Genomic DNA, 22,365 nt, shown 5'->3' with positions numbered 1-22,365 from the left:
GGCCAGGTCCACTGCTAACACTAGTGGCTGGAACAGCTGGAGTAAATCTTAATAGCATCAGTACGAAAGACTGATCAAAGTTTAGGGTCATTTGCAGCCTTGTGCTTCCTTCCTGTGTATGAGGAATTTCTTACTCTCTGCCTTCTCTCTTTTTTGTTTGCAATGTTTTTCTTTATGGTCAAAGAGGAACTGTAGACTCCCAAGAGGTAAAGAAAAAATGAGGAAACTCTTTAGTGACTAGCATGAGCAGACGACTGTTTCGATAATGAGGTTCATTAAATATGGTGCAAATAGTGGTGCAAATGCCTTCGTCAGTCAAGTGGCCCTTTAGAAGACTTTGGAGCCAGGATATTCCTTTCATCATTGGGGCTTTGTTGAGGTGCACTGTTGATTAGGAACACGAATGTCAGGCTGTCAGTGTGCTGAGTTGGGAAAGCGTGTCTGAACAGACTCCCAGCAGGAAAATCACTGAGCTACACTTAACAGGTGAAATAAGGTGGGAACTGAGAGAGAAGACCACTGTTAATAGAAGGCAGCTGACTGGGGAAGAATAGTGGCAAAAATCCTCATTATTATTATTTGTTTCATGATAGATGTCATCTTTTCTCACTGCATAGTAAGTGTCTTCTGAGGAAAGCGGTGCACAGTAAACGGAAAGTTCACTTTTTGCACCTTCACAGAGACTCTGCAGCAGTCTTGCAGACACTTGGGCTGCTCTAAGAAAGCCTTTTTGCAAGGTGCATTTCTCCATTGTACATTTAGCAGGTAAAGGGACTGTCCTTGCAAACAGTTAGGGAGTACTATGGATACTGCTGCGCTGTCTGGCTACTTACTAAACTTACACATGAGGATGAGGCCTGAACAATAGAAGGTAGTAGGACTTAAGAGTCTTTTAAGGTCAAGTCTGGTAATTTAAAAACAAAAACCCTGTTGTATGGCTTTGTGATTTTCACTGCGTGTCAAAAAAGAATGACCCACTAGCTGTAATTATTTCTTAAAAGAAAAAACAAGTGGCATAATTTTTCTAACACAGGGTCATTCAAATGCACACCTCAGTACTGAGTCACGCTGGTGTGCCTGGTGTTGGTGCAATTGCTCCCGGACATATTACAGTATACTTAAAGACTGTAAGGCTTATCTACCCATGGCTGGCAGGGCAGAGACTCCCAGTCTAATACTCACCTGTGCTGTCACATTCATGGGTTACTATGTCATTCGGAAGTCTTGGCTTATGCCTAAAAGCATGTCTGTTCCCTGTAATGCAGTTAGAACCAAAATTTGTCCTTGCAGTTGAGTTAGAAATATGAGCTATTGCAGACCAGACCATGGTCAAGTGTTGCTTATGCTAAGATCCTTTTATGGGAGCTTTAATACAGATGTCTTAATCCCTGCTTGCTGCTTCTGATTTCTTTGGTTGTGTTGGCCCCTATGTGCACTTTTGGCCTTGTCATTTATTAGATTTCTAAATAACAAAACCTCAAGTGCAGACAGCAGTTTGAACCATTAGGCCATGTGCGTGGCAAGATAATGGCTGTGGCGCACGTGACGTGGAGGTGACTCTATAGTCTTTGTCAGATACCCAGAACATGATGGCTGAAAAATCCTTCTTGTTAAATCACCCTCCACCATCTGTGACAAGCATGGCAGCTGAGGTGCTTTGCAATGGCTTCCTACATCTTCCCAGCATGTGTTCCTGATTACACCGAGCCAGGCAGAAGCACATGTAGGCAGTGTAAAAGGCCTGGCTACTCCAGTGCTCGCTGTGGCAAGTATGCTGTGCTGTGACGTGATGTGACCATGGTACTGACAGTGGTGGCAGTACCGGTAGGGTGGGCTGCTCCAAAGGATGAGAGTTTATACAGCAGCTTGGTTTTGGAGCAACATAATGGTGTTGGCTTTGTGCATGTTTAATGGAACAGCTTCTTCAAACGGCTCCTAGCCCTTATTTTAGTGATTTTTAAATAAGTTTTCCTTTTAAGAAAGGATGTTACTGGTTCTTTTGAATGCACCTATTTGCAGAAATGGTTTTCATTCTCATCTGCTTCCCCCTGCCCTTTTTCGTTGTGTGGTTTGTTTCTTTGGCTTTTTTGTTTGTTTGTTTGTGCTGAGACCTTTTTTTCCTTCACAATTTGATTGATCCTCCTTCTTTCAATTCCACATTGGCTGGCTGCATATGGAACCCCGCTTGGCTTTAGCTGAGACAAAATCGACTGCACACAATTTCCCTCTGACAGCTTGTACAAGAGCAAACATTTCCGAAGAGCTGAAAGTCTAGAAATTCAATCAGCGGAAAACCTACTGTGTGGAACAGCTTTGCTAGTGCTACGGCTCCCTGCTGGGTAGAAAAGCAATCCAGTTACAATAAATCCTTAAGAGTGGAGTCATTTGGGTAAAAGGAAAAACAAAAGCTGGTTTATACAAACTGATTGAAGTCAGACGTTTTGACTTCCCATTGAAAAAGGAGTCAAGGCCCAGGCTTGCTTGGTAATTTAAAGGGGAGATTGGCTCCTTTCATCTTTCTCTAGGGCAAGGTTCTTAATATTTTGCTTGTGGAAGAAATATAAAGAGTTTCCAACTTAAGTTAAAATATCTACTTTGATATCAATATTGATGCTATAGCTGACTATAAAACGAGTTGGTCCTGAATGCTCCGGCAAGAGGTGAAGGCACAATTCTGTTTCCAGCCACTCTGATTTTGTTCCACTGCAGTTACAGAAATGTGAAACTAGGGTAAAACTGGGATCAAAATCAAGGCTTGCATGTCTTGCCAGGACGACTTGGGCAACAGTTCGTGCTATGTTGCTGGTGTGTCATGAGCTTATGAAGCTGTTGATGCAATCTGGGCTGCCCGACAGACTCTTCTGACTGAAGTTAAGAGTTGTGCCTAGTGAGAGAGATCTTTTCTGTTTGTGTTAATTTTATTTCATTCTTTAAATACAAGCAATTAAAAATTAGCAGCATTAAAAAACATTTGACATTAAAATAACAATGTTAAATGAGATGCTAGTAATGACTGTGGTGAAATATTTCTCCTAGTTTGTATTTAAAAATTTAAATGAAGGTAGCTTGAGGTAATAAAGTCTCCTTCTCATTTTCCTTTCTTTTAATAATTATTTGCACCACTCCTCTTTGTGCGCCTTTCATACTGGAGCATATTAAAGGGACCAATAGGCTTGAATAGAAAAATTAAGGAAACAATCTTAATAAAGTCAAGTGAGCAAAGTAAACTGACTGGAAATGCTGAGGTTTCCGTCCTCCTTTAATGCCTTTCAGATGTTTGCATAAGACTAGGTAAAACTTTTCTAGGCAAATGTGAATTTTAAAATGGTGCTGTCCCTTTAATAGCTTCATGGGGTCAGTCAAGCCTGCTGCTCTGCATATAATCTGCATTTGGCTGTCATCCCTCCTCCCTCCCCTCCCAAATGTGTCTGGCCCTCACGGAAAATATTAAAGATTGTATAAATATTGTAAAGGATTTCCACTGGCCTTTCTGTTTAACTAAGATGTTATATATCATAGCAAATGAGTACAAAACCTTGCCACAAAGATGGAGTTAAGTTGGTTTAAAAAAGAAAGTAAGGCAGGATGGTAACCTGATAAAACTCGTAAAGCTCCAGTTTGTGTCACTTGCTAGTCACAACCACATGAGGAAGACTTTGTGGGCCTGTGATGAAACTGAAGTACCCTAAGTTTCTCTTCCAGCTTTCTCCCACCCTCTATGGGAAGAGAAAGTGGCTGTTGATCCCAAGTGATGCCACTTTTGTCAAAGAGTTTTGTGCTAGTCATGGAGTTGTGTTTTCTATGCCACCCGTTTAAAGGGGGGCTGTGCCCTTCCAAGGGGAGCACACTGAGGACTTGTGCTCAGTGATGCGCTCAGAACATGGAAATGGTGCTCTTACAGCTTTTGACAACATCCAATAACCTTGGTTTGGTTGGCTTCTCACAGTGCTGGTTTTGGCCTCTCCCATTTTGTGTGAAGCCTGACGACAAGGCCAGCTTTTGTCAGATACATGCACTGTATCTGAAATCATACATAACATCGTGCCTGGAGATGGATGCCTGGCATTTGGGGTTGATCTTGGAGTACCTGTGCACTTGTGAAACCTGGACCGAAAGATCCAGTTTGGTTGCCCAAGACCTGTGCACTCATCTTTCTGTGGGCCTGGTCACCGCAAGAAGCGAACAAGAGACCTGCTCCAGATGGCAATGCTTGGTGGGGTCTTCTCTACTGCAAGCACCCTTAGGTGGCAAGAAATAAATCCCCTCATACCTTTTGGAGTGTATCCTGCTGGGCTACAGGGGAGGGTCTGTGGGTCTTCATTGCAGTGGGAGGCACAGGCAGTGGTCTCTGCCAGACTATACTGCAGAAGAGTAATAGATTACAGTAATACTTGTTAATGGAGATAGTGGAACAAGGGAAAAAAGGCATTGAAAGAGGTCCTTCAAATATTAGCTCCCATAGTGCTTCAGAAACCCAGGCGTGGCTTTGTCACTGCAAGATAAATTCCTTTGTTTCAGACTAAGGAACTGCATATATATTCTGTGAGACTGGATTATGGTTTTCTATCAGTGTTTATTGAGAAGAAACTTAATGTTTGACAAAATTAATCTTTTTTTCTTAAAGTTTCTGTTGTCCTTGCAATGTAACAAACAAACACACACACACACACACAATCAGAAAACCAAACATTTTCCCTGAAATGGTGAAAACCAGCCATAAAAGCCCTTCTAAGGTCTTTGGATGTCTCTGGGCATCGTTCTGCCCAGTTCAGGAGACAAAACCATACCAATGGCCCAATGTTCAGAGTTTTGCAGGTCCAGAATGTCAGAGTTGCATCAAAATGAGGATCTGCTCCATTACGGTAGGCTGAAGTAGTTGGTTGTTTTTTGTTTTTTGTTTTTTGTTTTTCTCCTAGCTGTAGCACAGTTCCTTGTGTGTATCAGCAGAAATCCTGTTTGAGGAAGATACGCACATCTGAAGGATTTCTGTCTAGACCTTTAGTGTTCAGGGGGACACAGTTGAAAATACATTGATGGTATCTTTGACAATTAAAAAAAAAAAGAGTCTGGGAAAAATTTAAAGAATTTCAATTGCTTTTAATTTGTCTGCTTGAGACTGGAAAGGAATTATGAGTTTCCAAGAGCAATCAATACTCTGGGCCTCTACTGCTGAGACCATTTGAAGGAGATGCACTTGAAAGGTTTTGTGCTCTGGCTTGTCTATAGGTTGGGTTTTTTCTTTGACAAATTCCATCAAAAGTAACTTAGCCTATTGAGTGTAAATTTTCAATTTATAGAAACAGCTGAGAGAGTCCAGCAAGGTTACTAAAAAGCTGGATGTGTCAGTTCCTCTGTAGTTAGTGTTTTGAGTATAGAAAGCAGAAACACAGTATAAAGTCAAGAGTATTGCTATAGGTGCAGATTTCTAAGCCTTTATTCAGGCAAAGCATCACCAGCTTTAGGATGAATCTCAGATTGTAGTCCTATTATTTTTTAATGTAAAGCCTCCGTTGTGCTGCTGCTGCTGCTGTTCTTCATCTTATGCTGAGGAAACTTCAGCTCTTGCTGCCAATTGCCACTTTAAGTAATAGTTACTAAGTTTTTGTTGGATTTTTTTCTTTTTTTCTTCTAATTATCATTTGCTATTTTTTTCATCCTAAAGGACAAATTATTTTGCTGTCACAAAATAGTCCCAATAGGGCTCAGCTGAAACTAAAATCAGGCCATTGCCATTATTTTATATCATGTATTTCGGGATTCTTTTTTTTTTCCTCACTCTGTTCTGGTATATGTGAGACAGAAGGAGCATATAATTAGCCCACACTGGAATATATTATCTGACAGTTGTAAAAAACATGAGCAAAACACACAGCGTACTCCAAAGGTGGTTCCTGGCCCGAGTGCTGCATCCTGGTAGCTCAGAACCTGCCTTTTGATGGAGACTGGAGTGTGCCACGGTGCAGCCACCACAGACGCATGGCACACGTGGTTCTGGTAGGGCTTCACAGCCTCTCTGCACACTGAATAGTCCTCTTAGTCTGGATGTATTGGGGTGTTTTGAGGAAACTTAGAGCCCAGATCTTATAGGTGCACTATTTGGAGAGTTTGTTAAGCTTTTGAATTTATGGAATAGAATTTTAAATCTTCTGATGCCATGCTTTTAGCAATAAGGACTCGGTAATGTTTTCTACTTCCGTGTTGTCACCTGTCTCTTCTCCTGACTTTTTCTATCTCGGCCCCGCTCTGCCACTGTGAAAATCTCCAAGTCCACAGACTAGATTTGAGTTACCTGGGCAGCTCTGTTGTCTGCGCTCCTGCTGAAGTTTCCTGCCACCCTGAAATGTGGTGGATGACCTCAGTAATATGGTATTTTACTTGCAAAGCCACAAGCCTTGAGGACGCCTTCCTTGTTATTCCCTAGAGGAAATGATCCATCCCCAAACAGTGAGGCAGGAGAGATAATAAGGAATCATTTTACAAGGAACCACATTTTATCCTGAACAAATCTGATAGAAGATTTTAGTTCTGGTTTTCCTAAGCTGTTTACCAGTGTGTTTGGGGGATAATTATTCTGGAAAGAAGGTGTGCATGGGAGTAGCAGCAGCTGAAGTAGGGAGACTGCTGAGCTGCTACAAGGAAAATTTTTATGCAGATGAAAGTGGATGCAAAGTGTGGTGCTTGGAAATGAGCAGCAGTGAAAAACTAATAATTCTGCATATTGTGCCAAGGTACTATGGTTTGTATTTGAACTGTTCTGAAAAAGAGACCATGCGTTGTTGCTGCTGCAGAAGTAGGGCTGACTTTCCCCCCCGCTTCCATCTAAACCCCTGGAAAAAAAACAAGCAGGAGAACACACCTGGTTGACTAAAACCCTTAAAACTCTTTATATTTTGATTGTGAGATGAGAGGTGCCTACGATTGTGTAGTGGGATACATTCCCCTTCCTGCCCCCCCTCATATTTTCTTTCTCATTCTTACTTGTTTTGTGTGAAATCTGCAGTTCACTGGTAGGAACTTTATACAGACTTTTATACAATAACTGCAGCAGTGGACTTTTAGGAGTTTGTGTATGAGGGGGAGAAGGAATTTAACATCATTGTTATATTTTCATTTGTTTTGATTTGATATCCATCCCAACGGAGGGCAGAGCACCACCGAGAGAGGTGCTGCCAGGTGTGGCTTCCTACTGCTTTCTAATTCTGTGATCACAGAATACCCGATTCTGCAGTCCTTGCACAGACAAGTCTCCCACTGATTTCAATGGGAAATTTGCCTGCATCAGGGATAAAAGAGCGGGCCCCAAGTTGTGTACAATGATGCAATCTGATCCTCCTGCTGTGGAAATTGATGTAATCGCATTCTCGCCCTCCCCCCTTTTCTCAACCCTTCTCCCTACCAACCCCTGGTGACTCCTGGGGGGCTTCTCACAAAACGGAAAGGAGGATGATGCAGCTGTGTGCTGAAGCAGCAGGGGAGGGGACGAGACCTGCTAGAAAAATTTATGAAGGGTTGCATCCTAGATGTAACCCTAGAAAACGGCTAAGAACACGGACCTGCCTGTCCTGAAAAATGCAATCACCTGCTTTTGCTAAACGAGCAAATGTTTCTTCTCTGTAATTGTGACATTCATAACATGTCCTCCTGCGTATGTTGTAAGGCTGAATTCAAGTGCTCCGTGAATTGAGCAGTCTTATCGCTGCCTGCATTGATTCCATGCAGAGGGACAGGGTTAGCTTTTTTTAGGGCTCTCTGTATTGTTATTGTTGACAGTCTCTGCTTTTCACTGGTGCTTTTGTGCCCTGGCACAGTGCAGGTTGCTTGGGAATACCCAACCTCGAGAATGCTGCGCTTTGTTGCTGGGCGAGCCGGGCGACCTCTCTGATGCTTCCCTCTGCTTTGCCATTTATATGGCGTTTGGTTTTATTTTTTTCCTTTGGGAATTCTAGGCTCAGCTGAATTTGTTCTGTGTTTCGTGGAAGAAAGAGCTTGTTAAAGAATTCCCTGATGACTTTGAAGTGAACTATTTATTTTCTCTCAAGGGTTATTCAGTGTAGCCATTTGCCCCCTCTCCTCTGTTTTTTCACCCCAGTGGTTCCTGAGCTACAAGCATTCTTGGAATATATTAGTTGTAATGAGTTATGTGGGCATCAAAAGTTTTCTTTGAAACTATATGGCATCAACATCTGTTAGCTCTTAGAGAACAGAGACGCAGACAAAGGCGCTGATGGGGGGAGGGAGGAAAAAGATATTAAATTCTGGAGTATGAAGTCTCCGTCTCAAAGACTCAGGGGGAGGGGAAGGGGAAATCTGCTAAACTCGGCGGCTTTGATGTGGTCCTCTGGCCCTGTGATTCCTTTTGTGGGAATGTGCGTGGCAGACGGCCCCGCACGGCCGCCCTGCGTGCCCGCCCTGCCTGCGCGCCCTGTCTGCCCGCCCTGCGCGCCTGCCCTGCCTGCGCGCCCTGCCTGCCGCCCTGCGCGCCTGCCCTGCCTGCGCGCCCTGCCTGCCGCCCTGCGTGCCCGCCCTGCCTGCCGCCCTGCCTGCGCGCCCTGCGTGCCCGCCCTGCCTCCGCGCCCTGCCTGCCGCCCTGCGTGCCCGCCCTGCCTGCCGCCCTGCGCGCCTGCCCTGCCTGCGCGCCCTGCCTGCCGCCCTGCGTGCCCGCCCTGCCTCCGCGCCCTGTCTGCCCGCCCTGCGCGCCTGCCCTGCCTGCGCGCCTTGCGTGCCCGCCCTGCCTGCCCTGCCTGCGCGCCCTGCGTGCCTGCCCTGCCTGCCGCCCTGCCTGCCCGGCCTGCGCGCCCTGCCTGCCCGCCCAAGAACTCCCTCCCAGCAGCCTGCCCAGCCTGCAGCATAAATCCTGCCACAGCCCTTGTCGCTACAGTAACATTTTCAAGGAAAATGCCGTGTGCTCAGTTTTCAGGCATTGAGATGGGGAATCGAAATTCTTAATAATAGAGGTAACAAGTAAAAAAATAAAAATAAAAAATGTTTAGAAGTGAACTTTTTATTTGCTTGTAATCCTCCTGACCCTGTGGGTCAACATGCAACTGTTCATCTAAATCAGGTTTTTAAATGGTGTGTGTCTGTGGTTTTTTATTGCCTGTAATTAAAAAACATGTGTCTGTTTCTATGTGTGCAGCATCAATCAGCATTCAGGCATGATCACTGATGCTGTACTACTTACAGGAATGTGTGGGGATGGGTTCTGCTTTTTCTTTTATCTTTTTCTGCAGAGCCTCACAGTGTTTGTCCTACGTGCCAGGGAGCAGAGGAGAAGAGTAAAAGGAACCTCTATGTCTGTCTTTTCCTCTTGTTGGCTCCGTTTTTAGCCTTAATGCTGGTGGCATTGTGCTTCACTGTGACTTCCTGGCCCATTAAAACCCTGACCAGTTATAAAATGATTAGTTGACATACCTGGGCTTTGGGGACAAAGAGGTGGTTTGAAAAGGAATGTGAACCATCTGTTTTGCCAGCACCTCCTGTTGACAGATTTATGGATCAACATTAGCATATGTGTCCAGGGTCACACACCTGTGCTTCCTAACAAGGTAATATTATTTAGCAGGGTATGTTTTCGTCGTGAGGATTCAGAGCTCTTTGCAAAGGTGGGCATCAAGAATTCCGTTTTACAGTTGAAGAGTGAAGGCACAGAGAGATTTAAGTGACTTACCCTACACCACACAGTGAGTCTGTGGTGGAGCAGTTATTGAATCCAGGTTTCCTCCAGCTGCATAAATATACGTCATCCATTAGCAGGAAAAGACTTAGAGCTATAAACCTAATAGAGGAGCATTGATTGTCATTCTAGGGGAGCTTTAAGCCCTTGTGCTGTATGAAAACCTGAGCCATGTAGGAAGACACAGGCTTCCGAGAAGAGGAAGAAGAATCACAAGAAAGGCTCCGAATGCAGTATGTTAAAGCTGTAATGATCACTGAAGTCAGTGGAAAGAGTGCCCTTGATTTCAGTGATCACATCTTAAATGAGCAAGTTATTCTGTAGGTCAAGCTCTGTAGCCATTTTCGGCATGCTTGTTTCCCAGTGTATGCCTGGCTAAAATCACCTCAGTGCACTTAAGTCTGTTTGTTAAAGAGTTTCTTGGTAACCAAATCTATAATGAAAGGAAGTGGTACAGAAAATCAGATTTACTACGTAGCTACGCCCATCTGTCTGCTGTGGTGAAGAAGCCCAAAATAAGCAATTTGGAGGAGTTATTGAGCTTCTCCAGCCTGGAAGGTAGATGAAGATTTGTCCTCTTTCATCCATGTCCTTAGACTTGTTCATCAGTATAATCTATGTTGAAGATAAGATCTTGGGGGACATGGGTCAATTGATTTTGCAATCAGCAAAGAGATTAGAGGATGGCTAGAAGAACAAAGTAAGGTAAATAGCTGAATCTGTAGAGTGAGTTCATTTATCCTTCTGAACTAGCTTCAAAGTGAATTTAAATATAGCAAAAAGCAGTCATGTCTTGTTTCAGTCCTATTTAATCTCAAAGACTGATGATTTTTTAGTTGGAGATGGTTGGACCCTTCAGTTGGAAAGTAACTGCTGAATCCATATGTCTTATTCATACAGTTGCTTTCAATTATATAATCTCTTATCTGGCAGAAGTCCTTGAAAAACTGTGTCTCACCCTGTCACCTTAAAAAGTAGAAGCCATTATAGTTCCAGAATTACAATAATAGTGTTAATGGAAGATGTCACTTTGCAACACCTAGCAAGAGTTTCTAAAGATCCATGAAATCCAGGGTGAAAACATCATAGAAACAGTAATGTTCTGTCTTGAAACTGGAATGATGTAAATAAAACTGTTCCCTAAATGGATCTTCTGACTATCTACAGGTCTTAACGTACGTTGAATCATTTTCTCTGTTAACATTTTTTTGCTAGCTACAAGTAGTATTAGGCAAGTCCATAATATTTTAAGCTATAATTGCTGGTTTTTTTCTTCTATAGAGTTTTTTTGGGTTTTTAAAATACAGGATATAAATATATATATATTTACGAGCTTATCTTCCACAGCACATAGGAATATTATGATTCAAATTAAATGAGCAGGTTGGTAGCTTTTGTTGAATGCATGTTGCAGTGACTGACCACCAAAAGAGGATGCTCATTTACCCACCGCAGCAGAGATTAAGACGCTACCTGCAAAGAGCATGTTTCAGTATTTCTACTACCTAATTTTCATAGGCTGGAGAAAAGAAATATATCAGAACAATGAAGAAAGGATTTGTGTTTTATCCTGTTGGAAAGCCTGGTCCAGGTGTTGGATTGGGACAAAAGAGATTCAGCTGCATTGCAAGCAACCTGGAGTAAAAAGTACCATGTTTCCTTTCTTTCTCATTCAGATGTCCGTCATGAAGGCTTTGTGTAAATGTCCATCTGCTTTGCACTTTCACTTCCTCAACAGCCTCATGTTCATGTTCCTATGGATGGATATCCTTAAAAGTGTATCATACAACTGCTCCTTGTACCCATTTGAGGGTCTGTAACAGGGATATAAAGATATTGGGGATATTTTTTGCCTCATAAGCCTCTAATAGTCCACAATCCTTTGTGACTGGAGATTAAGGGGGTGGGTTTTTTTTGGTTATCCTGTCTTTATCTTCACGGTATTTTACCAGCAGCTGGAATTGCTCTACAGTCACCTTCTGTGAGATGAGACTGCAGGGGCTCCAAATCTGTCAAATTTGTGGATGCAGTGATTTCAAACACTATTACCATACTATTATGGCTGGGAGTTACCACTCCTAGAGCAGAGGCAGCCGAACTCAATGCATTTGTGCGCCTCACCATCATAGTTTTTGAGCTGGTATATTAGTGTGAACTTTGTGCTAAGGTACCAAAGGATGAATTTCAGTATCTGTTGTGCTACACCCATTGTGTTCTGCTGTCTCTGTTAGGAAGACCATAACTTTGGACATATCTGCCATTATGGCAGATAAAGGCAGTAAAATCCTAAACCGCAGCAGCATCCAAGATCATCTATCAGAGATCTTAGAGGAGAAATCTGTTTTCTTAATAACTGTACCTGCTGTGATTATATTATGAAGAAATTCTATATGAGAGAAGCTTCCATGCATGGTGGAGGAAGAAAAACCCATCTGTAATGGATCACAGAGCACCAGGTTCTTATTTCAGAGAAAGAAAACATTATAGAAGTTGAGCTTGCTGCTTCTGCTTAACAAACTGCATTATTGCAGTTGCAATGTATATTTTAATGTTCGTCTAAAAGTTAAAGTCACCTTGACTTCTTCTCCAAGTGTGAGCTGCTTTACACATTTTTTACATAAAGTTGAATCCTGGTGAGTTATCTTTATTATTAAATTACCCAGAATGGCAAACTCAAAAAGAAAAAGAAAAGGAAAAAGGAAAACCTCATGATTGCAGAAGGAAAAGTAAAATATGCTGTAGGAGAAACAATATTAGGCTTAAACCAAGGCATGAATGTGTATTGCTCTATAGTGTTTTTCTATATGGTATATGCTTTAATTCTTAATTGTATTTGCCTAGTTTCAATTTTCATTATAGTGAGACTTGGAATATATACTTTATCTGTGTAAGGCCCTAGGTATATAGATTAGTCATGAACAGGGAAGGAAAGTAAGCTCTTGTCCTAAATAGGACACTGTATTGCAGAAGCATATGGTTTATTTGACAAGGCTTACGAGGGGGATCTTCAAGCATTCTTGAAAGAGAATATTAATATGAAGGTTTCACTTCCAAATGCAAAGAGAGCCAAATGCATGCCCATAACGCATTCTTATCTTTTGCCTGTAAGTAGTCATCACACAAAATTGTGTGCACAAAAGTCCACTGTTATGTATATTTGACTGCATGGGTTTGTATGCATGGAAGCTGCTAACCTAGCAAAATGTCATCTCCAAGTATGTCTGACTACAAGCAGTTTAATGGGTTTTTTATTATTATTTGTTTTATTTTCGAGTTTTAAGCCTGGCTGTAAAGCTGTATTTGTAAAGAACCATCACCTCAGATAACTGAATATCTACTTTCACCTGCATTATCCTAAAATAAATGATACCATTTTTTGAGGTGTGAATAGGTTTCCTAGTAGCAAAGACCAGGCTTGAGTTGACCATAGTTACACATGGATATGTTTCTAGTCCATGGGAAATTTCAGATACCCAAAGGGGAACTAGGTTCCTCCCATCAATTGTTTTTCAAAAAAGTCTTTTACCTCTTTCTCTTCAAGTCTGGACAAGATTAAAAATAAAGTAAAACGATAATAATGACTGCTTTGGGGTTTGGATGGGTTTCCTGAAGCACCTTCAAGAGACTAGGTTTTCAAAATCTGCTAAGGACTCGCTGTATGAAAATCAGACTTATTTTGGAAACTTGTTTCCTGCAAGTGAGACTGAAACATTCAGAATAGCCACTCAGCAGTTGACGGAGCCCTCAGTCGTTTGGGTGAAAGGCCAAAGGGCATCGTCATTCTCTTGAACCTCTAGTTCTTGGGATTGTTTTTTGTCTAAATCAAGAATGGAAGTTTGTGCATTGGTGACACGGCATTCTTGTGGCAGCTACTTTAAAACCATTATAAAATCTACTCCACAAGATGTTAGAATTACCACATATCTTGTCCCTTGCAGTCCCGTTGTGAAACATGTTTCTTCAACTTTGCTCTTTCCAAAAGTACTGGAATTTTATTGCATTGATATGAGAATAAAGAGAGAAAAAAAACCATGTTTCAGTCAGATGGTTAAAAATAGGCAAGAAAGTTTTCTTAGTTGACAATTTGTCATTTTGCATGTGTTTTACTTGGGGAAAGTGGTGGATATGATGTCTTGATAAGAACTTCACTAAAACAGGAAATGTGTGCGTATTTTCTGCCAAAAATGTGGAAAATGGAGTATCTTAAGGCTAAATCAAAGGATTTTAATGAGATGTTTGAAGGAAGAGAGGTAAAGCAACTTGTTTCTACTTGAGAAGAGCAACACCTTTTAGAAAAATGTTAATTAACACAATATTGACTGTGATATAATACAGGGAGTAGGGGGGTCCAAACTTTAAAAATGTGCTTGTTATCATGATAACCTACCTAAACCAAAGGTTATCCTTTGATGGATCTAAAACATCTATGGTTGTAGCTGTCTCTACTTACACCAAAAGCAAAACTGTGTTTAACACCATGTTAGTCCAAATATGGGTTGCTAAAATACACACTCTGTTTGCCTTCTATAGCTTTGGCTCGTTATGTGCTGGCTGCTGGGTGTCGTGGAGAGTGGCATGAAAAGGCAGAGCCAGGACAGGTAGAAAGACTCGTACTGATGACCAAGATTAAAAGCATGAGTGGGCCTAAGGGCTAGGAGGTAGGGCTAGGAGATGTGACCGCAAATACAACTGTGTAGAGCCTGGAAGGTGAAGACAAGGAACTTAACCTCAATGTAGAAGCAGAAAGGGAGCCAGCAAAGGCATTGGAGGAATAAAGCAATGTAGGCAGAACGATGGGTGAGGATTTGGATGGCAGCATTTTCAGATAGCTGGTGAAAAGGATGTCAATAGCTGGAAGCCCGAGTAAGTGCCTGGCCTTTAGTCTCCAGAGACTTGTATCAGTAAGAAAACTGCACAAGGTGGTTAGGGCTGAGGTTGGGGTTAAAAAAATAAAATTCCCTGCGAGTTAGAATTCATCGGAGTCTGATTGCACAGCAAAGGTGGGAAGCGAGTGACGATTGCCTGACTTGTAACCAGCTGAATAGAAGCCCTGGGGTGTGGGAGCTTTTAAAGATTGTTTTTCTTCCTCGTGTGTGTATATACTCAGCAGCATTTCTGAGGGAGTTGCACTAATTAACTCTTCTCTCCACCCCCACCCTCTTAAATCTGAGCTGAGTACAGCAGCATCTATCAGAATGGGATATATGGGACACAAGGTCCTTTCTACCCAGGCCAGGCGGCCAGCTGTTTAGAGTTTTGAAGCAGATGTTTGAGCCTGAATGTTAGTCATTCTGTGTGATGTGTGCTCGTAGCTAATGGAGGCCAACTTATTTATCTGGGAAACTCCCAGTGAGGTAGATGCACTTACTCTAGATGGGTTCCTGTTTAGCAACCTATAGAAATGGCATGCTGGAATAATCCTTCTATGTAAATGTTTCTTTTCTCTATTCTTTCAAGTGCTCGCTGACCTCATTTATATAGTATTTCACAGGGTACATCTGGTTTTGGTTGTTGCATGACTCAGTGTTCCAGTTTGAAAATGCAGTGTTGTGATTTAAAACATTGTGTCAGGACAGTGATATACAACTACCTATGACCTAAATGTTGTTGCTTTTGCTCTCTCAGGCACTGCTCCTGCTGCAGGCCGGGCTCCTGCAGCGGCATGGGGCACAGGGAGGCCCAGGCCGCAGAGCCCGGCCAGACGGCAGAGCCGCTGCTGGTCTTTTCACCCCCTGAGCCTGTGTTTCCTTTGTGCTCGAACACGCTTCTCCTCAGTGTCAGATATTCCTACCTGGCTATAGCATTTGCTTCCCAGTAGAATTTATTGAGCTGCAAGTTATGTTTTACACATTTACCCTTTTCTTTCGCTCTAGTCCGTTTTCTGAAGTTGGGTTGCTGGGGGTAGATGCACTATTTTATTCACATTAGGGCAATTGGTACAGGTTACTGGGAGAATACCCCATTATGCGGTACAAGCTGCGGTCAGAATTGTTTTCTCTGATGCTTGCTCAGCTTTTGTACTTTTCTGTTGAGTGTGAGTTTACATACACTGTCCAGAATCCTTTTCTCAAGCAGGTGCATTTTGCTGTTTATCCAGGTTGTGACATCTGTCTCAGTAGTGCTAAAAATATTCAGGTAACTCTCCTGCAGATTTTTTGACAGAAGAGTTAATGATAATAAGATGAATGATATAGGGTTTTTTTCCCCTTCATTTTTTTCCTGTAAAATCTTAGAGTTGCCCACACCTTACGCAGATACACATTTGTCTATCAAAGATAATACATGTCATAATCTTGCACACACAGAGGAACACATTTGAATGGGAGCTGAGGAATTCCGCTTAAATGTGTCACTAAAATGTTCAAACGATACTCTCATCAGTTTGAGGATGGGTTGTCAATTTATGTGCTATTTAACAGTTATATTATGGTTCAACATAAAAACACTTTCCTAGAATTTGATAATTTATAGTAATTTGGTTTAAGGCGGAAGCACTTACTGGAAATTTGCTTGCATTAAGTTACTACTTTAACTTAAATAACTAGGAGCTAGTGAAGGAGTGAAACTAGACTAGAATATAAAACATATTTACTTAAGGCCCATGTAATGATTAAAAGGGAGAAAATAAGGAAGCTAGCTTGATGAATATTAATGCTTCACTCTGCTGTTTTACACTTCTGGCTTCCACTCTTTTCCATTGAGTTACTTTGAGGGGGCATTTTACATCAACAAATGTATGCTCATTTTTAAGTGACATCTTTTGAAAAATCATAAAAATTAATGACTTGTGGGTTTTGTAGAGGATGAGAATAATGACGTCATTTTAACAGACAACATTTGATACCCAGATGCACTGCTTGCTTTGCTAAAATTTTAAGAGATGAAGGCTACCAGCTAGATAGTATTCTCCTCAGAGGTACATCACAAGTAAGATCGTACCTACCCATTGCATATTTGATGATCAGGTTAACAGAAAATACTTTTTTTTCCAAGAGAGCAGGAGGGAGCAAGAATTCTGAGTTTAGTTAAAAAAAAACCAAACCAAACCAAACAAACCAGTTATTAAATATTTAGCATTGTGGGAGAGAGCAGAGGTGCCATATATGCCTATGTAGTCACTTCTATGTATCTTATTATCTACGAGAGCAGTCAGAGTTGTGCTCTCAGAGCTTCATGGAAAATGATGACATGGGGGAATCTGATCAAACAGAAGTATACTAACTTTTACAAGGCCCTGGAAAGACCATCTTCTTGCAAAGAAATATAGTAAGTTATGCCAAGATTTAATGGCTTCTTTTTGTTCACTGTCCATTTCTTCCATAATTTTTAAGGTAACGATTGATATTAATCAGCACATGCTCAGAAAAAGAGACCTTTTTTACTGGATTAAAAACTCAAGGAAACAAGATAGGTTTTGTGATTTGCTTCTTGGAAAGCTAAATCCAGAATGACAGCTTCTATAGCAACATTGTTCTGTGCAGAATCCTATCATTCCTGGCCAGGTTGCCAGCATTTCTCAGAGCCATTTGGCCCGTGAGTTCTAACTTTATTTCAGGGTATCTGCTCATGAACAGAACAATATCTTCAGGGTCTCTGGGCTAGCTATCCAGTAGTGTTTGTGAAATCCAATTTTTAAAATGCTGTTGCAGAAATTGATACTGAAGAATTCATAAGATGTGCTTTTGTGGCTTAGTTACTTTCTGATAGCTAATATCAAAGAATAAGATTTGGGCATGTGGAAGGCAGAAAAGAGCCTCTGTCAACTTTTTCAAGAAAAAGAGGTGAACTGCTTTTATCATGATTAAATTGCTTAACAATAAAGCTAATGAATACAACCAGGCATTAATTTTCACAGGTTATTCCCTTATTCTTATCTTGTGCAAAAAGCTCTGTGCTGTCAACTTCCAGTTCACAGACTTCCAGTCCACTGGTTGATGCTGAGAATGCTGGCTCTGTGCTCCTGGTGTGTTTTTGCAGGTGAAGTTAAAATGGCGTGAGTGCAGCATGCCAGCTTTTTAGGACCATATCCTTCTTTATCACCATAACTATTTATCAGTGGCAGAGAGTGTTTGTGGAGAATCTAGGAAGCCAGACTATAATGTAAGGTCAGTGACATTATGGTGATGCTAGAGCCTTTGTAATGAATGGGAGAAGGCAAAACATGAAGATAGCTGTCATTGCTTATGGTTTAGCTGGGGTGGGGGGATGCAGCTGGAAAGGTCTGCTAATAAGAGAGTAAGAACGCTCTTCAGGGTCTTTGTAAGTGGGATTAGCCCCAAATCCCACTGATGCCCTTTATTACTACTTCAGCACCATTAGAGAAATGTTTTTTTGGGTCTGAGATAAGATCATCTGCATATCTATGGCATCTGCTTCTGTATTGCTGTAGACGTACTGGGGCTGACAAAATTTCATTAATTTTGGGACTGAAGGATCAGGCAGCTCTTCGGAGTCTGGTAACTGCTTTTCTTGGGTGACCTCTGGCATATGAAAGTTTTCTGTTTGTTGGTGGAACCAAGTGATAACATTCCTCTGTGGGTAGTGAAGGGCTTATTTCTCCTTTAGCGTTTCCATTTGGAGTTTTTTTATCTTGCTTGATTGACAGAGGGTTGAAATGTTAAATATTAATCTACTTTGTAAAAGGATTTGAATATGAACACTTCTTTTTTCTTTCTGCTGTACAACCTATTCATCTCCATTAAATTTTTGTCCTAAAGTATGTCCAGAGCATTGTAAAATAGCACCAAATACATTGACTACCACTAATAAAGTGATTGACTTCTTTCCTGGAAAACAACTTCTGTGCTCTTGTTAGTGTTTTAAATTAATCCTGGCAGTAATAAATACATATTCTTAACACCTCAATGCTTTGTATAGAGCATATTTGTCATTAACTTTTTTTTTTTTTTTAAACAGGATTTATCTGGGGAAGGCTACAGAGACACTATTGGTGATGAACACTTTCATCTAGAAGGTATTTAAAGAACAAAATTTCTTGGTTAATATTAAGGGATATTGGAGTAAATTAGTGAACAAGTCAGTGTGACAATGCATGTATGAGAGTGCAGTTCTTGATATACTGATGTGTCATTTGCCTGGCAAAACTGTTAAGATGGGAATAGGGTATTATTTCTGTATCTCCTACCTCTGTCCTCCTAGTATCCAAAAAAGTCACACAGTTGTATCATAGGGACCAAGTGTTTTAATTCTAGGTCTCACATTTTTTTTCCAGGTACTCCTCTTAGCATTGGTAGCAGTAGTGAATATCACTGTGCCCAGCAGAGGTGGTAAATGCGATCACTGAAAATGTTAGCATTGGGTTTTGCGATACGCTGCACACCCTTCTGTGTTATGCAAACCAGACTTAGAAACTCCTGCATTAATTTCTAATAAAGACCAGAGTCTTACTCAATACATTTCTCTTGAAGATGAATGGAATCGTTATTGCCTCAGATAACCTCTTCTTTCCAAGGCTCATCTCATCTCTTCCTCTGTGATCAGGCCTCTCCTTGCAGTGGAGATGGAATCGTTGTGTGGGAAGGGCCTTTGGGGACCTTGAGTATGGACACTGTATTCTGTGTGCCAGAGAACACATCTGAGGTACCTTGAACTTCAGTTGGGCAAGTGGGGGTTGCTGAACAGAAGAGATTGACTTGAGGACGTTGTTACTCATTCTTTTAAAAAAACAAGGAAATGAGACTTCAGAAACTCTCTGGGAAACTCTCTAGTATTACAAGTGGTTGCATGGGCTGTGTGCTAGATTTATATTGTAGGCTAGTGGAAACAATATACCCAATTTATTTAGAGCAATGAACCGTGTCAAGCTTAACTTGGAAATTTCAGTCCTTTTATAATCCAGTCATTTGTTTCTGGTGGTAGAGAGTTCTGTCTAAACAGGACTTGAAAGATTCTCTGTGTTAAGAACGTCTGCCTTCCAGTTCCATACCTGTGAAATGTGTTAATATACTGTGTTTCTTTGATCCCATGTTTCTATCATGTCTGTAGTTTTACCAAGAATGTTCCCTTGTATATGCCTGTAACATAGGCACTCAATTTCAGCTGGTGCTTGTAGGCTACTGTTAAACACAAAAGCAAGATATACTTGCCATGAAGGAGTCAGTGTTTGTTAAAAGTGTTTCAGTATTTAACTTCTCCACAGTTTTCCTTTCTGCTCATAGTAGGACATAACTCTAATAAAGGGTGGCTTTTTAATTTTCAAAATTATAGGAGAATCTACTTAACACAGGATATTAAATGTCAGCAAGGTGAATAATTTCATTTTTCTGTATCTCATTCTACCTTTCCTTGCCTCTAATTATTTCTTACTTTGTTGTGTAGAATTGTCTTGCATAGCAAGCATAATATCCAATATATAATATTTCCAAACTAGTCAGCAGCAGGATTGTTTTTATTAGAGTGTAAAACATTTTAGGCTACTGTAATTTCAGTCTTTCAGCAGTTTTACATTATTACTTCTGATGCATCTCATTTCTTATGAAGTAGCTGAGTAGTGAAGGCAAGATTTAGGTACCAGCAGGTGGTCCTTTCTTTGTGTGCTGCCACTGGGGAAGAGCCATTCTATGGTATCTTTCCAGTTGGGAGGCAAGTAACTGTTCGCACCCAGTGCTCAGGCAAATGCGTGCAGATTGCCAAGGCTTGATCCTCATCCCTTTGGGCCCTCATCCGTCTCAGATCTCCAGGCTATGCTTTCCATGCTGGGGACAGTGTTAGCTACTTCCCTCTTGAATGGCGTATTGAAAATCTTCTTATAATTAACAGATTATACTAGAAACATTGTGTTAAAGCAGGATGCTTCCACTCTTTTTGTATAACTTCATACCTTTTACTGGCATAATATTTTTGGATGATTGTGATAGTACTAGCATAAAATTGTGATATTAGCATAAAGTGAAGCTGATACATGATGTGAGACCTTTGTTAGAGCACAGCTTGAATTCTGTGTGGCTTAGGTACAAGATGATCAGTGTCGCAGCTCTTTTCTGGATAGAAATGTCTTATGTGAAAATGTAATTAATATTCTAGAAATTATATTAATCTTTTCATCTAAAATAGTTGTTCTGCCTTTATTTTGCTACCTCACAATCTTTACATATGAACTGGTGTAACACATATATGTTGCATGATTTTACATTCATGTGTCATAGCATCAACATCACTCAAAACTAGTTTCAGAGACAGGGAGTTGTAACACACTGAAACATGGTTGGTTGGGCTAAGCTCATAAAGGACATGAATAGCAAAACAAAGACTTGAACCTGTCTCTACCAAGAACCAGGCAAGTGTCTAATCAATGAACTATATTCTGTCTCCATAAACACATGGTAGGGATGGAAAAAAATGAAAAAGAAACATTTCTCAGATTTGCAGAAAAGCACAGCAGGTGCCACAGTTCTTCTGGGTTAGGGGAAAGTTACAGCCTTCGCATTCAGAGACTTTATTGGAGAATTAATCCGAGTTCTTTAGAAGACTCTCACTGAAAAGACAAAGTGGCAATGAGAGAAATAATTGAATTCCTATTTTTGTTTTACATAGCCAAGTTCATTACCTTTTTTTTTTCCTCCCTCTCATTTTTTCCCCCTCTTAGCCGTCTGAGCAGTACAGATAAAAAGAACTGTCTTTGCTGGATTTAACTTCTGTGTTGTTATGTAAAGCTTGATCAAATCCTTTCGTCTTAACAGACTTAACTGGCCAACAGCAAAAGGCTTGGGATTCTGGGATTAAGATTGTATTTGGTAAGAGGACTGGTGCATTAGTGCTTTCTTTTGAACTATAGAAAGAACAAAGTAAACATCAAAAGCATTAAGCCATGAGAGCGGATTGTTGACTCAATGTTGCTGCATGACAAGAGGTTAGAACTCAATACTGGTGACTGTTTACTGAGTGCTGTGCAGAAAGAAACAGTTTGACCGGTATTGTCTGTTATATCCAGCACCTGCCTTTGATTTTGCTGCTGGGCAAGTCACTAAATTGAAATTTTTGGATTTTTTCTTACGTGGTCAGTGATTTCCTAAGATAAGAGACACTAATGGAATCCTCATTCTCTTCTTATAGTACTCTTACTCTGTTTCCCTTCTTCCTCTTTCATTAATAACTCAACAATTGGGCATGCTGGATATAAGTACTATAGTGGATTCATTTGCAACTTTTATTCCAAATTTAGCAGTGCTTTCCCACTGCACTTCAGAGACTTCCACTTGCCAGACTTAGAGTACTTGTGCAATCTGCCGTGGCTGTGTACGAACTTCTCGTGCTTGAACTTTCTTGTCCAGCAGTTTCTGCACAGGCAGCATGTGCTTTATCACTCTTCATGTCTAGGATAAAAGAGCTTGCATTTTCTTTTCCTTGTCCCTAGATAGAACAGTAGGTCGCCAGAACTGAATGACTGGAGGTGGCTCTGGAAGAAGTCACAAGAACTAGCACAGACATTGGGAGGTATTTTTCATTTCATTTCAGTGGGGAAGCTAAAATGGCAGGCAGGAATTGAATGTAGCATCAAACAGCAAGTCACTCTTCCATCATGGAGACTTGCATGGAGCCATGCAAGTGGCTCAGAAAGGTATCTGCTGTTAGTGTGTTCAATAATGACTAACGAGAAAACTTGCATCTCTATGAGATCAGTCTAGTCCTGTACCTGTCAGAGGAGCTGCCTCTTATGCTGATAGCAATCTACT

General features: G+C 41.1%; 1 protein-coding gene across 6 annotated transcripts in view; it reads left to right on the top strand.

Moving 5' to 3' along the window:
- NKD1 (NKD inhibitor of WNT signaling pathway 1) overlaps positions 1-22,365 on the top strand; it is a 115,765-nt gene that overhangs the window by 53,267 nt on the left and 40,133 nt on the right. For all 6 annotated transcript variants that reach the window (XR_012044166.1, XR_012044169.1, XR_012044167.1 and 3 more), the window contains one exon: positions 18,590-18,647. Coding sequence is in view for 2 of the 6 variants with exons in the window: in XM_072873159.1 (XP_072729260.1) it covers positions 18,590-18,647 (58 nt within the window). In the remaining 4 variants the exon portion in view is untranslated. The remainder of the gene's footprint in view (positions 1-18,589; positions 18,648-22,365) is intronic.

Source organism: Ciconia boyciana, chromosome 9 (genome assembly GCF_034638445.1).
Source record: "Ciconia boyciana chromosome 9, ASM3463844v1, whole genome shotgun sequence".
Lineage (NCBI taxonomy): Eukaryota > Metazoa > Chordata > Aves > Ciconiiformes > Ciconiidae > Ciconia > Ciconia boyciana.
Note: the sequence above shows the minus strand (reverse complement) of the source record. Positions and strands in the feature narration are given on the sequence as shown.